The 17,799-nt window shown below is 46.1% G+C and overlaps 1 protein-coding gene across 2 annotated transcripts in view; it reads left to right on the plus strand.

Moving 5' to 3' along the window:
- The window catches only part of ISM1 (isthmin 1), a 40,595-nt gene extending 29,488 nt beyond the window's left edge, over positions 1–11,107 (plus strand). For both annotated transcript variants that reach the window (XM_087776351.1, XM_087776352.1), the window contains 4 exons: positions 579–846; positions 3,932–4,075; positions 6,842–6,931; positions 8,637–11,107. In XM_087776351.1, coding sequence (XP_087632477.1) covers positions 579–846; positions 3,932–4,075; positions 6,842–6,931; positions 8,637–9,154 — 1,020 coding nt within the window. In that variant the 3' untranslated portion in view covers positions 9,155–11,107. The remainder of the gene's footprint in view (positions 1–578; positions 847–3,931; positions 4,076–6,841; positions 6,932–8,636) is intronic.
- The last annotated feature ends 6,692 nt before the right edge of the window (positions 11,108–17,799 follow it).

The raw sequence follows: 17,799 nt of genomic DNA on the forward strand, positions 1-17,799 counted from the left end.
CGATGGGCGATGGCAACGCCGGTGCTGCGGGGCGGCCGTGCAAGGGGCTGGAATGAGCTGCCGCTAGAGGCCAAAGCAGATGCAAACCCGCAGAGACCCGGGGCTCCGCGTCTTCCACCTTGGTACTCGTGGACGTACTTAGCCCTGTCTTGAGTCAGTCCTTGGAACGGGCTTTGCACGCTTCATGCTTGCCTCAAATTCAGCCTCAGCATAATTAGCATAACAGATTTGGTTTTCTTTTTCCTGGTCATGTATGTTCGGGTTTAAACATCTTTTCCCCATAAGGCAGAATATTCTGCTGCGAAGGTTTTAGGCACAGCATGGGTTATTATTTTGTGCGGGATTTTTCCTAGCCTTTGTTCCAAGGTCTGATTCAGCAGAGGTAGCAGAAGGAATCACTCAGCTGCTGCTTATCTCCGGGCTCAGCAATCCGCATATGGTTTACAACATGCGAACCCTACAGTATTACACAGCCCCTTTGCAAGGCGACACCAGTCATTTGTCTTCGCTGTATAGAAAGTTTCCACTGACGAGGAGGAGATACTGACGGACAGGCTGGTCTGTTCTGAATCCCACAGGTTACCATTGAAGTGGTGGATGGCCCCGACACCGAGACAGACAAGGATCTGCAGAAAGAGAGCAGCAAGCCTAGCTGGCCAGTCCCGTCACCCGACTGGAGAAACTGGTGGCAGAGGTCCTCCACCTTGACTCGCATGAGCAGCGGCGACCAGGACTACAAGTATGACAGCACTACTGAGGACAGCAACTTCCTAAACCCTCTCGGTGGGTGGGATAGTCATGCACCCAGTCACCGGACATTTGAGTCCAAGGAGCAGCCAGAGTATGGTAAGTTTGCGTTCCAGGCCTCTTATGGGCATCCTGGGATTGTAAAAATGAGTTTGGGGGAAATGAGAATGGTGAGGCATCGCTGAAAGTAGGCCAAGCAAAATAGAATTTTTCAACATGTGGCTTTTGTTCATCAGCTTTTAAATACAAATCTGTGCAGATGCACAAGCTGTACTGTGGTAGCTGCATTCCACTAGTAAGACTATAATCTTGAAAATCATACCAGTTATCCCATAAGAGGACCTTTTTTTTAGTCCTAAGTGTACTTTTTTTAAAAGCAAAGGAAACAAGGTTTCATATTTATTTTTAGAGTAAGGATAAGTACAAATTTAGAATCGTGCGGTGGTTTGGGAACCAAAATATAATTATTGGATAAATAAGTAAGATCTAAAATGTGGTAGTATTTGGTGGATACACAAATAAGATGAATTATGTTGGTGCATGTGTGGGGAGTGGCATATGCAGCAGGAACATTGTGTATTTGCGTGTGTAATTCTCTTCCAGATGTGTCATGGCGAAAACAATTGTTTTCAGCTTGTTGTATGAAACAGTTGCAGAAACTAAAAACAGAGAGGAGCTACAGTTATTCACTGCCCCAACGGGCTGTAACTATCCACATGACGTGGGAATGACTCAAGGGAGGTGAACTAGTACCTGCTCAGAAGTAGCTCAGAGCCTCTTGGATTTAAGTTGTATGTAAATACAGAAGATTTTTAGGCAGGGCAGGGTTTCAGAGCCACCGTACTTTTACCCTGGCATTTCTGTTGCGTTCCCTAGATACTGCAGAGCGGCTGTCATGCACTGATTCAGTCTTATTTTTTTCCCTGTTTTCGTTAACTTTAAGTCCTCGAGCCTTAACAATTGAGAGAGACTTTTCGTGGAATGGCGTATTTAAACACATACATGTGTATTAAATTTTGTGGCCAGAAGATTAAAGTCTATCCCTTCTTTTTGCACCTGCCTTTATTTCTGGGCACACTTTATTGCCAAGATTTCATGTATTAGGTAGTTATTCATTTAGGTAAAATAAAATTGCTTTCACAAATAATTGTGGTAGAAAAAAAATAATGAGAGTTACAAATATAAAAATAGGAAGAACAGGTTGAGCTCCAGCTTAAAATCTAACACGGTGTATTTACCAGTAGATACTGTGTGTTTCATAATGCAGTATAAATACTAGGTAGGTAGACCTAAAAATTATTCTAGAGCTCCCTGCTGTACGCTAGAGCACCCTACTAATTGGAAAAGACTCCTGGCCTTCTGACTAACCTGAAATGTCGTGTGCCGTTGGCCTTGGCCAGGAGGATGTAGCAGCAGGTCCTGCCCGTGTGGGGCTTTTATGCTGGTTCCACCCATTGACCTGGTCACACGTTTCGTGGCTCTGTATCTCCCTTGTCCTGCCCCTGCCAAAAAGCACCGTGGGGCTGTGCCTGCCCTTGCTGGGCCTCCCAGGCTGGGCTCTGACAAGCATGGTGCCTGCTCACCCTCCCGCCTCCTTGCCAGCCACGGGGAGAAAAAAATTCAGAGTTGGAAAAGAGAAGGGAAGGAGAGCAGGGCCAGGGAGAGAGGGCGGATCGCGTTTTTCCTAAGACGTCTTACGCCTCTCCAGACTGCTGTAGTGCCCGCCTGTTGGCAAATCCCAGAATCGCGGGTCTTTGCAGACAGGCGGTAGCCATGTTCCCACCCACATCACACCGTGGACACCTGATTCAAGTGTGGTGGCTTCCCCATCGGTGGCAGTGTAAGAAAAGGAGGAAAAGCACATAAGGTCCCTGTCACGAGGAACTCGCATCTAGGCAGCTTGCGACGAGTAAGATATATAACCTTCCCATACTCCTGGCAATAAATGTTTAATAGCACCCCACAGAGTTGTCATCAGTCATTACATATGGTACAAATCAAGTTACGTGTTCTACTAACCAGCTCAGGAAGCCCACAGACAGCATGGCAGTGGTGGGGGAGCGGGAACCGCGTGTAGCACAGAGGCCAGCGCAGGCAGGGATCTGTCCCTGTGTCTTGCCTTGCATTCAGCCTATAGCTATAGAGCGGGGCTGGCTCAGAGTCACTAAACCTGATTTTGGTTTGCTACCAGTGCTGGTTTAAACCAAATGAGCAAAGACTGCAAGTTATGATCGCACGGTCAGTTAAACATCTCCTGTAGCTTGCAGAGAAATCCATTAAGCCAGACATTTCCTAGCAAGAGACAACGCTCACCTGGGGAGGCCAGTGGGAAGGCAAAAAAACTGGGATTGGTTGATGGACTCCAGTTGGTGGCCTTCACAAGGTGGGATGTGCGACAGTTAACTCAGCAAACAACGGAGACTGGTTCTAAGGGGTTTGAATACTCAGAGTGGCACCGAGCCACGGCGGGGCAGACTTGGTATCGTTTGCCCTTGGCTGTCTACCAGAAGAGAATAAAGTTCTGTTTCGTTTTCAGAAGGTTCCTGCTAGTAAAGAGTAAGATTTGATGTTATTTAATAATTCACATGAAACACTACAAATTGCATGTTGTTCTGGGTGCAAGATGCGTATGTGGTTCCCTATATTCGTGGCAGTATTCCTGTAATATCTGTTTCCCGTTCAAAGGACTGAAAAACAAAATTGCAATTTTCACACATGACCCTCAGCCTCCCGTAGTCCAACATTCATTGTGTCCTAAAAACTAATTGAGTATTGTTATGCTACCGCTGTGTGTTTTGAAAAGAAGAAAAAGAAAACTTCATTTATCCTGTGCCTGATTAGTCTGTGGTCAGAAAACGTATTCCTGTATACAGGGAAATTATGCGAATAGATGTGTACTGTTAGTTCATGACCCAGCTTTGCAGCTGAGGATTCTCAGCTGCCAAAAGGTCAAAAGAGAAAGGAAATATTTTTTCAAATAATGTTGCATGCATTTCCCCGAGGAGCATCAAGTGTGAAAACCATTTAAACAGCAGGCTTACGCCTGGCATTTAGCCCGAGCTTCAGGTAGAGACATCTGGATTCCATTCTTGTTTTGCCTTCTTAATAAAAAACACTACACAGTAGTTTTGGGTAGTCGGAGTTTTGTTTCTTCATTTCCTTCCTCATCTTTGTTCTTACGCAGATTATATTGATGGTGAGGGAGACTGGAGCCCGTGGTCCCTTTGTAGCGTCACCTGCGGGAGCGGCAATCAGAAGCGGACGAGGTCCTGCGGGTACGCCTGCACTGCCACTGAGTCGCGGACCTGCGACAGGCCCAACTGCCCAGGTGTGATCATGTTCACGTGAACTTCTGCTGTCGGAGGGGAGCGGGGAGAGGCGGTCGAGGGCGGGGAGGAGAGCCCTCCTGTACCCAAAGCCCGGGGCCCCTTTCTTCCCTGGCTAGGTAAGAGTTTCGGAGGGAAGAGGCATGCTGCTTTTCAAGGCCATTTATGAAATGGCAGGTTCTTTGCTAGTAATAATACGCTGCTAGATGCAGTCTGCTGTCCCCTGGGACTTAAACGACAAATACAGGCTTTTTTTAGGGTATGGCAGTCGCTTTTGTGCACAGTACGTTTTGTATTCCAAAGGGTGTAATCTACTCTCTTGAAACAAATTTGTGTTAATTTTAGAATTTCAAAACAGCTGTGCTGACTGTTACCTCAGTGAGCGCATGTTTTGCTGTGCAGTGAACGGGCATGCCTGCGTTGTGAACACATAGCTCCTCCCCCAGTTCTGTGGCTTTTAAGTTTTGTGCCTAATGTATACAGAGTTGCTTTAAGACCCCATGTGTATTAATACGAAAAAAATACTTCAAATAACTGCTTTGCGTTTCACTCCAGAGATTTTGAGTTCATTGGGCATTAAGCTACAAAATTTCCTGTCCTAAAAAGCGAATGCTAAGGTGGAAATGTCATCTCTGTTTCATTACACGTTGCTTGACAATTGGAGAATTATAAAACAGCAGGTTTGGTCCTGCAACAGCTGCACACAATGGGATGAAGGAACATATGGTTTTGGCTTGAATGTATTCAGAAAATATGGCCAAGGAGCCTGCCTTACCTTAGCTCCTACCCGGCTACAGTCATTGACATTTAAATGCCAGTAACGGAGATGTCCTTACCATCATGCAGTTTTCACTTTGGTGAAAGCAGGGCCGAGCACTCAAACCTACATCATAAAAATTTAAAGCTGCTGTGGAAAACTTTCCCATTATGTTCTTTAAATGCTGCTGTGTGTTTGGATTTAGGCAAGTTTGTAACGCAGTGATGCCGTAGTTGCCACAATGCATGGGATATGTGCAATTTCATTACTTGCCAAGGTCGGAGAGAAGTAAAAACACATGCCGTGGTGGTATGCATTTCACCGAGTTTACTTAATGACTCAGAAAGGCAGAAATCCTTAAACTGGAGGTCAGGTTTTTTTGATGGGAAGAAGTGAAATGTCAGCAGTGCTGGAGAGAAGACTTAGGAGCCTCAGTGAGCGAGTTGGAGAGAAGTTTCTCACTCGCAGATAGATGCGTGCATCCATGGCAAGGTAATGGCTGCTAGGCAGTTCAGGAGAAAAATGTTTCTGGATGCTCTCATACATCCTAAAACCTCAATAATAAGGGGTTAATTCCAGAAGAAAGCATGTAGCCCCCAGTTATATTCTCCAGTATTTATTACCAGCTAGCATCAAACAGTGGCAAACTTGAAAGAATATATTATGTCATATAACAGACCCCCAACGATCAGCAAGCAAAATATATTCACTCTTTGAGGCTGTGCTGACATTTTTAAAATTATAAGGGCAAAGCTCAGCTTCTGCTGTTTATAATTCCAGCAGTGAATTACTGCCTTGTAATGGGTACTTGGGTATCTATTATTCTGCAGCTACTGCTGGAGTTAAGGCAAAACCCTATGATAATTTTATTGAAAAGCTGCCTGAGGCTGTTTTGAAGCTTTGCAAGCCACTATTATGCCCCAGTTCAGGAGATCAGGAGAAAGTTCATTGGCAAGAAGATGGATGGTGAACAGACTTCATTATTAACCATATAGTTATCACGTATTAAAGAGCTTTCTGCTCTCTTTGAAGGTCTTTAATTCAATGGAGAGGAAAAAAAACACAAACCTGTTCAAATGCTTCTTTGAAGAGACATTTGTTTTCAGGCTACATCAGGGAACCATGAGGCTGGTAGGTAGGCCAAACTAAAGCAGCAATGAAAGGATGTTTACTTTGGCAAGATCAATTAATACATTTTCTGGCAATCCGTGTTTCTCTCTACTGATAGCAAACACTTAACTGGAGGTTGTTGGAAGATCCTGATATTTCAAGATTTTATTTGATTTTATTTGCTTGCTATAGGCGGTAGGGGATGGGACTGATTGGCGAGGTTATGTATCTCTCACCTACTCACGCCTTTCAACTCCCTAGCGCTGGGAGAGACCAGCAAGCACCAGTCTTCTTGTAACAACGGCATCATTCTTCCTTGTACTTCCTGAAAATGGCTGCCCACATACGAGGCACGTCACTCTGTTTTAGAAAGTGGCACCGAGGCTGTTTCCTTTAGACATCCCATTTTACCCGGGCCTTAGTGCTTCCGTTAGGACACTTGCTTTTATCCTGTCAGTCCCTTGTGATACATGCTCTGGAGAAGACACTGGTCACATAAAGCTGACCAGGTGGCTCCTGGTGAAGTGTGTGCAAAGCTCCTCCCTGAATTACTGGGAGATGCTGGCAAGCCTTCCATCAGGAAGAGGAGGAACAAAATTGGTTCCCTCGCTGCTGTCCCTGCGCTGGGTTCGTAACTGACCAGTTTGTTGCTTAAATATAATCTAAGCTCTAAAACTTAAAAACGTTTGACCTTTGGGCTAAGCTCTATCTTCCTAACACCACAGATTTCTTGGTCATTATACTTCTAAACGAACGCTCCCTCCGGGAGCAACTTCAGATTACTTCCCTGCCAAACAAAAGCACCTTGCAGAACTGGGGAAGGAGGGCACGGCAGGGAGGCAGCTGATTGCATTGTGTTTAATAGGAAAACACCACCACCCCTACCATGTGTTTGTCTTAGGGATCGAAGATACCTTCCGGACGGCTGCCACAGAAGTGAGCTTACTTGCAGGAAGTGAAGACTTCAACGCTACCAAACTGTTTGAAGTTGGTAAGCAGCCTCGTCAATCTTTCAGTAATAGATAAGGGACTTCCTTAGATTTTCCTATTTTGACTCTTGCTGTGGGCCCAAGATCTTGAGTTTACCATTTAAAATGTCAGTAATAAAGGCCATTTATTATCTTGCTTAAGTTTACAATCTGAACCTTACCTTGCTTCTGTCATAGAATCTTTCTCCTTTTAAGTCTTAGCAAATTTCTGTGCTTCTTTCATTATAAAATGGTGATTCTCTGTCCTGGTTCAGACAAGCACTGTAAGGCTCCACACTAATGGAGGGGAAAACAAATCAAATGCTGTTTAGCATTTTGCTGAAATAGCCTTGAAGGAAAGATACTATAAAAGCATTTTAGGTACAGCTGTCACATTAAAAAAAAAAAGAGACAACGGCTTTTATGAGCATGCATAGCTTTTTTAACTGTGTGTCCTGCAGTGGAGCTAGCCAAAGTAATTTTATAGGGCATGACTTGATACTGATCTAGCTAAAACTCAGCCCACCCTCTATAATGTTCTGATTTCATCCCTCCAACGAAATCATAGTGTGGCCACTCTTAGACACTGGATGCTGAACTAATTGGATAAATAATGTAATCCAGCACCTCCCTCCTATGGTGGTAGAGCACAATAGTTAATGACAGCCAGAATAGGACTCTTTAAGGAGATAGATAGAAAAACAGGACACAGATCACTAAGTAAATATTTTGCAAGAATGTTTGCTGTAGGAGTTTTAGGTCCCAGTCTTTGCCTTACTCCAGAGTCCTGTTAAGTAAGTAAGTAAGTGTGGAGCAAGATGTGCAGGTTTTTTTGAAAGCCCGTAGCATGATACAGGCACCTTAAATAATGTTTGAGGTAGGAGACGTTTAAACGGATTCTCCCAAGACTCTTGCAAAATAATAAAGCGGTGGTATTAAATACGCTACTAGTCTATAAATCTCTTCAATCCCAGCTGTAAGTCATGGCTCTGGTGCCATTAAATCCTCCTAATGTACAGACACTCTGATATTATGTCACATATACCCTTTTAGAATCTGAATCACTTTTGGCTGCATTTGCCAGCTAAGATGTCAGTCTCCACATTTGAACTACAGCTGCTTGAAATACCTCTTTGGGAAGATGAAGACCAAATAGAAAAAAGTTTTTGTTAGTTAAAAGAAAGACTGAATTAGGGCTTAATAATGAACTTCAGAAAAAGTAATCCAGGCCTTGCTTGCCATCTTGGTATTTCTAGCGTCATGAGAAACTTAATCCTTCAACATCTGAATCTGCTGTTCTTACAAGGTGAGTGTGTGGACTAGGGGTTTAAACTGGAGACAGGCATCAAATCACTGTGATTTCCCTATTTCAGTTCTGTCACTTGTAAACCCACGATAGTGTCTCCTGTGCTGCATGGGGATAGCGGCAGCTTAATTAGAATTTGCCAGGTAGAAGAAATGTCAGAGATTCTCACTGGCATGGTGCTGGACTGTAATTCAGACTAGCACTGCCTGAGGCCCTAAAGGCAGTCACACATGTGATTTGTTTATCTGACAAGACAGCACACGAACACATTGCAGGCAAGCAGGCAAGCTTTGAACACCCTTTCTTTCCTAAGCAAAGCACTGGTCCTGAACAGGTACGCTTTACTCATTTGTTATCACTGATCATATGAACTGGGATGCTGCATAATGTATCTGAAGTTTCCATTTCCTGCCCTTAAACAGATACTGATAGCTGCGAAAGATGGATGAGCTGCAAAAGCGAGTTCTTGAAGAAATATATGCACAAAGTGGTCAATGATCTTCCCAGCTGCCCATGCTCCTACCCCAGAGAAGTTGCCTACAGCACTGCCGAGATCTATGATCGAATTAAGAGGAAGAACTTTCGCTGGAAAGATGCAAGTGGTCCAAAGGAAAAACTGGAGATCTATAAGCCCACTGCACGATACTGCATCCGCTCCATGCTCTCTTTGGAAAGCACAACGCTTGCAGCGCAGCACTGCTGCTACGATGATAATATGCAGCTGATTACCAGAGGGAAAGGGGCAGGTACACCAAACCTGATCAGCATCGAATTCTCAGCAGAACTCCACTACAAAGTGGACATTCTGCCTTGGATTATATGCAAAGGTGACTGGAGCCGATACAATGAAGCACGGCCTCCAAACAATGGGCAGAAGTGTACAGAAAACCCTTCCGACGAAGACTACTACAAGCAATTTCAAGAAGCGAGGGAATACTGAGAAGATTTTCCTGCTCTTCAGACACAAAATAGCATTCGTTTCCTGGATGCCAAAGAACTGATAACGGCTGCTGCATTGTCTCCCTGACAGGGGTTGATCAGTTTCTTTCTAATGAATGTATATAGTTGTAATATAATACATAAGTATTTTTCATAGTGTGTGTAATTTATAAACACATAGCGCTCTATCTCACACACACCTATTTTTACATACAGACATACATAAAACTTGTCCTGGTAGGATTTTATACTGCAATAACGTTCATTTAATTATGTGCATTTCATTTTATTCCCCAACTGTAACGTAAGTGTGTGTGGGGGGGGGGGGGATGGCAGCTGCCATCACCATCAGGCCCCAAAGCCCCAGCTGAGAAGGGCACATATTTAAAAGTTGTTATAAACAATAGGATTGAAGAATGTACTCTTCCATATGGGAATGGTTTACAAGATTAATGCACCTACAGCATCAGTTTTCTCTATAATTGATTTCATGACTAGTCATATCCAAGAAAGGAAGAATTTTTTTTTGGAAGGGCAATAGTCAAAAGTGAATATAGACAGTTACTAGCAATTTTTCCTTGGAATTCCTCCTCTTAGCTCAGGTCTTTGCAGTCCTTCAGGGGTGGGCTTGCAGGGAGACGTAGCTGTGGTTTTCCTACGCAGCAGAAAAAGTCCCGGTGCAGTGGTTCTGCAGGAATTACAAACAGCCCATGCCTGGAGACATCTCAGATACGGAGCTACAGCTGTCAGGGCTTATGTCTTATGCTGGGGAGCAGATCTCCAGAGCAGCTACCTGTAAACTAAGCATGCCATAAGTCTTTGGAGGAGTGAGGCCAGAGAAGGAAACCATGTCAAAAGAAAAAAAAAATCAGTTCCCAATTTTTAATATGAAGAGTGTTTAGATCTGCTTGTTTCTTTCTTTTAAGAAAAGAAGGAAGTTGTTTATTTTTTTAAAGAGCAGGAAAAGTGGAATACACATTTCTAAGTTCCCTGAGATACAGCATGCAGCCAGCCCTTTTCCCCCATTTATCATATACTGCGTGCACAGTGTCCTACAGAAGAAGCTGTTCTTTAAGGAAGCTATTAAGGAACTATTGGTGAGTTAAAATGTCTTAATTTTTTTAAAAGCTAGCATTATTTTTGTAAAGTATTTATTGAATTGTAACAGTAACTCACATGCGGGATGTGTCTCTAACATGAAAGGCTTCTGTAGATGGAACTTGATTGCCATGAATAAGACTGTTGTTAGGCAAAGGTTTTACTTCCAAATTTTTATAAAGTGCAAGTTTACATACATAATCCTGTAATTAAGCAGCCGATACCTGCGTTCTTATGAAAGATTAAAAATTACACCATGGGTAAATAAATACTTAGAGTTCCATCCTGTAAAAGGCTGTCTTGCTGCAAGTCAATGTCTTCATTTGGAAAACGAAGGCTAAACGTTACTAGAGAAGTGCCTATTTCGGGTTATGTGGCCTGACACACATATGTGCACTGCATGCGGAACCTCACACAGCGGTAAAGCCCATCTTGCATCGCAGTCAGTCTTAGCTAAAAAATTCAAGACAGCCACGAAAGACAATTCCTTCTGCTAGACACATACACACATAAACGCTGTAGAGCTTTCCTCTAGCTCTGTTGGCCTTTCGGGTGCTGGTTGATGGTGACTTCCCGGACAGACGTGTGCACGGTCCCCCCCAGCATTAACATAGGCATAATCAGTCCACTGAGTCTGGGAAGTGTCAGGCTTGTGTTGGTCTGCCCAGGTGGTGCAGATCGGGGGATTAAAAAGCAGCCTGGGCCTTGGACACCCACTCTGACCCAACATCTGGTGCATACACTGCGAAGGCTCTCCCCAGATCTGCCAGAGCTAGTCTGACAGGCTGCAGAGCCTTAGCGCTGTACATACGCTCCAGGCTTCCAGAAACACAGCAGTCCAGGCAAAGCTCCTGCACATGTGCAACAGCAACTGACCTGCTGAGGTAACTTCAGTGGCTGGAAATCTGGGCCAAGTCATCGGATCTTCCCAGATGCAGGCTGAGTTGGAGGTGCGGGGGGGAGACGTGGCTATATTCTAGCGCTAGCTGGTAGTAACAAAACGTGGTTAGTTGAGCAAGAGGGTAAACATGGGGATCGCCTCTTAATTATTGACAGCAGATGGATGAACAGCATAAGCAACTCCAGATCAGTCAGTTAATAGGGAAGACAGGTATTTTCTGCAACATGGAGGAGAAAGCTCTGCTTTTTACTTCTCGTAGCAGTGTGGGGGGAACAACAGTCTCAGGTTTCTCTGGGAGGGTGATGAGATGGCAGTCACAATTCTTGAAATATAAAACACATCCCTGCAGTTCATGGATTAGTAAATCATGGTGCGATTGAGAAATGCTACTACACCATTAATACTGACCATAACAAATAAAGTGTCAGGGAAGAGGAAAAATTATTCTAATAAATGAAATGACACACAAAGTTTCAAGTGTTACCAGTCATAATTTGCCAAGCCTAGAAACTCCGAGGGAGCCCAATAACCACTGATAAGGACCTACCAGATTTTTCATAGGATGAGTCCTGGAGCACAGATCAAGAGAGTATTCACACTGCTGCAGTCTTAAGCAACGGTCTTCATTAAAAACAAAGTCAGTCCTGTTTTACAATAAACTATGATCAAGTCAGGGCTGGGCTGCTTTTTATCTTTTCTATTTTCTTTATCGCCTTTCCAGCAACTAAAATTGTACCTGGAGTGACTTTGTGTAGTAGTCCTTAGCAAGGTGCTGGAGTTGCCCATGGCCAAATTTGGCTCAGTCGCTTAAATATAGAGCTCTTCATATGAGAATAAGACCTGGGGAAGGGTTTGTGGTCTTGCATTCCTAGGCACAGGCCGGTAGTTAGAAGAAGCTGTTGTTATGTTTCTAAGTTACCCCAGAATGGGCATATTGGAAGACACAACCAAAGATACGAGGGGGATTAAAACAAGCAGAACTAAACAGGGCTCGTGGTCTCCACACTGAGAAATCCACAGAGTCCCCCACCGGTAGCCATCCTGCTCCCCAAAAGGAAACTTAAAATACAGACTTGGAAGCAACCTCTCCGTACTGGAGCTGGTCCGTTTACTTATTTCTCATCAGCAAAGCCAGAGGAGGGTGTTTTCACCTCCTGGCCTCTCATTCCTCCGCACTACCTTTCTCTTGGGCAAGCACAGCTGTTTTTGTGCAGCAAAAGGAACCAGTCAAGTCATCCAAGTTATTTTTAACCCCGATCAATCAACAGATACCGATTACCGCAGGGCTTTAGAGTCGAGTTGGCGGGAACGCCTTAAGCTGGCACCGCCGCTGAGAAAGATGTGTGGAGCAGTGCCCCGAGGCAGCCATACATGGCTTGAATGCGTACCTTTGATGGTTAAAAGGATGAGCAGGCCTGGCTTCACATTGCCCGGACAGCTGCTGAGCAGCAAAATTCCACTAACATAACCCACAGTGATGCATATGGGTTATAGGACAATATAGCGAAAAACAAAAACATACACACATTCACGAATCCCCGCAGTCCTGCATTAGTTACCAGCTGCATTTTTCTCCCCGCTGTGCAAAATGGTTAGCACTGTCAACACAACACATTCTTTCAAAAAATGTTAGTGAGTTCATAGGACTGCCTTTTCCATATATAGCATTTTCATTGAGATCGTAGGGTTGGGTGCAATGAACAACTGATGCACCTGACACTTTCAACTGCGTGGGGTTAGGCAAGTTGAAGGCAGGAGAGGGGGAAAAGTAACCGCTCCCAGTTGAAGACCTGCTGCTTCATGGGAGGGGACGGATGGCAGCGCATATGTGAGCCGCTTAGCAAGGGGATGCCCCTGCCAGTCCACGATGAGCCCTAACACCCCAGTCGCTCACCTGCGGTGGTCTCCCTGCTCTGCAGCAGCAGGAAGGCAGTGAGGGAGCTCCTGCACCTCGTGGTGGTGGCCCAGGGAGCTGCCTGAGGCTGAGGAACCCCCCGGGCTCCCCAGGCCTCTCCCCTTCTTGCTTGCTCCATCAAGGCAGCCCTGGAGCCGCCCAGCAGCCAGCGTGGCTCGCTGCAGTGAGTGCTGGCTGGGTGGCACTGCCCTGGCTTACGCTCCGCAGCACACAGTCACGCATTCATCCATCCTTGGAGAAAATTACTCACGTTCAGGCTGGACACACTACACAGAAACCTGGCGAGTGCCATTCCTAGCAGGGTCAAGAAGCTGGCAGGGCAGGGAGCCTGTTTATAACCCGCCCAGCCAAAGTTACGCTGCAGGCTCCGTACAGTCACCCGCACAATCATCTGACACCACATGAGGGGCAATGGCATGGCAAGGCGATCGCTTTTCAACGCAGGAAAGGAAGCCTGCAAAACAGATATGGACAAGCTCGGATCTCTTTGCGCTAGCTGCGTGCACCTGCACAGGCAGAAGCACGGCTGTGTCCCTCCCCTCCACACACAGGGAGCCCAGGGCGCTTAGGAGGGAGGGCATGAGCAGGAAGAAGAGCAGCAGTAAGCACCGGATTAAAGATGGTACTTTTTCAGGCAAACTGGTGTGAGTGTATGCTGCTGCCTGGCTGCATGGCATTTATGTGACAGCTGAGAGAGCATGTGTTTTTCTACCACCAGTTCCCCCCTCCCTTCCCTTTGTAACTTTTAATGGAAAAATGTGTGGGCAGTTTCCATTATGCCTGCACTGTTTCAGACAAATTAAGGGGTTGCCTAAGAAATCACTGGTTTCATATTTCATACAAAATACACACACACATGCATATATATTTATATATCTATGTAAATTAATTTAGGATATCCTCTAGTCATGCACTTTATAGCAGTACGTTGTCTGCAGGACCAGACCTGGAGAAGAGCACTTCCCTTCCGCCTGCACAAGGGGTGAGGCTATTTTTGCACTTGTAAGGGGGAGGAAGGGCCGGGAAGCTGAAATGGCAGCAGTCATTCTTCAGCTCTGCCTTTTAATTTCTGAGTGGCAGGTTTATTCATTTTTCCTTTTCAGTTGCATTGCTAAAGCCACATATGCCTTTTATGACTGTGCTAATTTTCTGTCAGTTTAGGGAGTTATAAATATTTTTCCTTGTTTGTTCTCTATCACAAGAAGGAGCTGGGGGGGGGGGGGGATCTTTAAACACACAGAGCAGCTTTCATTCAGTAAAATGCACAACTTATAAGGCATTCGGAATGTTATATTCTGGAAGTGATAGCACTATTACACAGGTCAAACCGGCCAAACCTAACAAAACTAAATGTGGGTGGCTCTAGCTTTCAGAGGAGTGCTTAGATAATATTTCCTTTTTAAAACTGGGCAAACAACATTACATGTGTTAAGTAAGTGTCAGAGTTTGCTGTTTATTACGGGCCTGACCGATGCTTCGCCTACAGTGGAACAGTGCTTCACTCTACGGATTTCAGGAGGGCTCTGGTATGACTCCGCGACATGCCTGAGGCAAGGGACAGCATCTGCACACCATGGTGGTAGACGCAGGATGTGAGTCAGAAAGTTTGGGGAGCAGAGAAGGTTTGGGAACCAGCTCCCACTCCAAGCACCGTCTTCCAGGCTGGCTCCTGCCTCTGCACAGCAATGCCTAACCCATCCGTTTGTCCCCAAAGCCAAGCTGCAGCCATTCCCCGCTTCCCCGTGTCCCAGGGCTCTTGAGGGGACATTGCTCAGCTGCAAAAAAAGAGCCAGGACACAGCTGGCCTTGGGAGAAGCCCAATCTGGCTGAGTAGGGCTCTCTGAGTCAGGTAAGAAGATGGAAAAGGTGCAAATGGACTTGACCATGCAGACAGAGGGATTCCTGTGTCCCACTGTCCTCAGCAGCCTTTACCATCAGGCATTCAATGGGGAGCACCTTCAAACCACAGCACAGCCTGGCTTCATACACCTCCCGCCTGCCAAAGAAGCGGGAGGACAAATCTCAAGCAGCTTACCAGCACTGCCACGGTCCCCGTCACCCCCAAAATGGATAGGGGATCCAGCCTGGCACGACGCCTCTGTCCAAAGCCAGCCTCCAACAGCAGGTAACCGGAATGGAAATTATTTCTGGCCAGTATGGAGAGGAAACAACAGTGCATTGAGTTACAAAAAGTGGCTTCATTAAGGGTCACCAAAATTTAAATCAGCATGTGGGTAATGATATCCTGAAGGAGAACGGCTTCAGAGAGGCGCAAGTCAGAAGCAAGAAAGCAAGTCCTGAAAAGGAGCCTAGCAAAGGAAATGCTGAAGCAGCGCCTATGTCCCCAGCAGGCTGAGGGCTTCCCTTGCCTGGCCACACACTCACAGACCCATTCCCCAACTATTTCACCACATGTTTAATCACCGCTAGGTGCACAATACCAGAAAAGCCAAATTAAAAGGTACAGCCAGTAGGTGTAAGGGGAGGAAAAGTTACTGAGCCTTTTTTCCTCAATAACAGCCCACATGGCCTCATGCTCACAGAGGCCGCAGCACAGCGGTAGCTGCACCACAGCTTTTAGCTGTCTGCGAGAGGTCGATGGTGGTGGTTAACCTTGACAAATAACTATGTTTTGCCCTTGCCCATAGTGGCACAGCCGTCGGTATTCCTGTAATTTAATGCGGCTTTTGCTCAAAAGGTCAACCCCCTTTCTCTCACGCCCGTATAAACCACCCAGGACAGTGGGTTTGCCCCCCTCCCGGCACCACCGGCTGCACAACGGAGCAGGGGCGGTGGCTTGGGTCACTTTGCAACCAGCCTCTTTCCTCACAAGGAAGGGGAGACCTGGCCTCATCTTCCTAGCACACAGGCAGGAGGCACGAAGTCACCAGAGATCCACAGGCTGGAGGTGGGAGAGGATGCTGACCCAACCTCAAACACAACCGCATCTATCATTGCTAGGTTGGGTGGCTTGGTTGGAAACACAGCATTGTTTTTGCAGCTGGTGGGACTGCCCTGTGGCTTCAGTCCGTGAGAAAAAAAGGACAGCAGCAGCGTGCTCTGTGTCTGACCGTCACCAGGACTGATGGGGAGCAGGAAGGTGGGAAGCCCCAAGAGCTATGCACTTCGGCATTGCAGCAGATGACAAGATCCAATGCTGCCAAGCTGAACCTCAGTCCTGAGATGGACACAGCACCCAGGCAGCCACGCCTCAACCCGCACCAAAGGGACACATGGAGAGAGAGCTGAGCTTTGGTGACTAAGTCACTGCCAGGGGGTCTTTGGCCTGCATTAGGAAGGATGAGACCAGATCACCTGGCTGTAGAAGAGGAGATCTGCAAGGCCATGGAGTCCCACGGGACTATGTCTGGTCCATCAGGACACCTCCAGGCTTGTAATTACACTGTGAGCTGCAAAAGTCGCTTTAACCACAGTTTAAGTAGGGAACAGCAAATCTGATAGAAACTGCGAGGTGTTTTTTTTTTTTTCCTCCCAAGAACATCCACCTGTTTCTCCCACAGATTGCCTTCTGCAAAATTTTCCACCGCTTTCAGCAGGCATATAGCTGCTCTCCAACCTCTTCAAAGCCAAAGCCCTCCAGAGAGGTTCATCGTCTGGCAACAAAACAAAGAAAAGGAACAGCAGCAGCTATCAACCCACACACAGCTAAATGACATCTACCACGTCATTGCACCCCCAAAAATGTCAAGAGCTGCTGAGCCCTTCTCTGCACCAGCACTCCCAGTTTTTCTACCCACTGGCTGAGTTTTTCAGGTAAAGCCAGGTGTGGACTTCAGTGGATACCACTGCAACCAGCTAGGACTGTTTGAAAGCCTCCTCTGACAGACACCATGCCAATACGATTGCTGCTTACCCTGGGGTGCAGGGGACAAGTGGCAGCACCCCTCCTACCGCTAACTTGCCCTGTATCGGGTTTGCAGGAACACGGTCGCACATGGCATGGCCATCGCTGCATCTCTGAGCTCTCGGGTCTGACAGCACAGCTCAGCACCACTGGCAATGGCCACTGCACTGCCCTGACTTATCCCAAGATACTTCTCATGCCAGATTTTTCTTTTTTTAATGGGAAGAGGCAAAACCAGACCTCCTGCATGAAGAAAATTTGTCTTTTCTGGACAAATTCCAGCATGAGGAGGGTACTTTATACATATGGGCTCCCTTTCATGTTTGATTGCTGGACTAAGATCACATTGTTGTCCAGCTCAAGGGGGAAAAAAAAAGAGCAAAAACCGCACAAATCAGGAAAGCATTAGGTAAACTTAGCTAAGAATACATCTTCTGACCAAATGGAGAGCGATGCTCTTTCATATAATTAGACCGTCTGCAGGAAGTCAAAAGGAACAAACTGTGATGCTTTCAGTGCTGTGGGAGACGTGCAATCCCCAGGAGACGGTCACGTCTCTCCCCAAAGCATTGGGTCAGCGTCCCTGGGCGGGTTGCAAAGGGAGAGTGCAGTTTAAAACACCCTCAGAAACTCTGTCATTGCATTGCAGTTCCAAATGCCATCCCTCATTCAATGACAAGACATGCATACATGAAAATAACATGTGAAAACAAACCCTGACAGATCAAAAAGTGTTTGAATACTGTCTTCAGATTTGCACAAGGTGAGAAAAATGCTGGTTTGGGCAGTTTTTAGCAAGGGACAGTGGCCCAGCCAACGCAGGAGGTCAGATGAATGGGACTGTATTGCACACTGGAGGGAAAGATC

This window comes from Nipponia nippon, unplaced genomic scaffold (assembly GCF_047370975.1).
Source record: "Nipponia nippon isolate SJK-2023a ecotype South Korea unplaced genomic scaffold, ASM4737097v1 scaffold_4, whole genome shotgun sequence".
Classification (NCBI taxonomy): Eukaryota; Metazoa; Chordata; class Aves; order Pelecaniformes; family Threskiornithidae; genus Nipponia; species Nipponia nippon.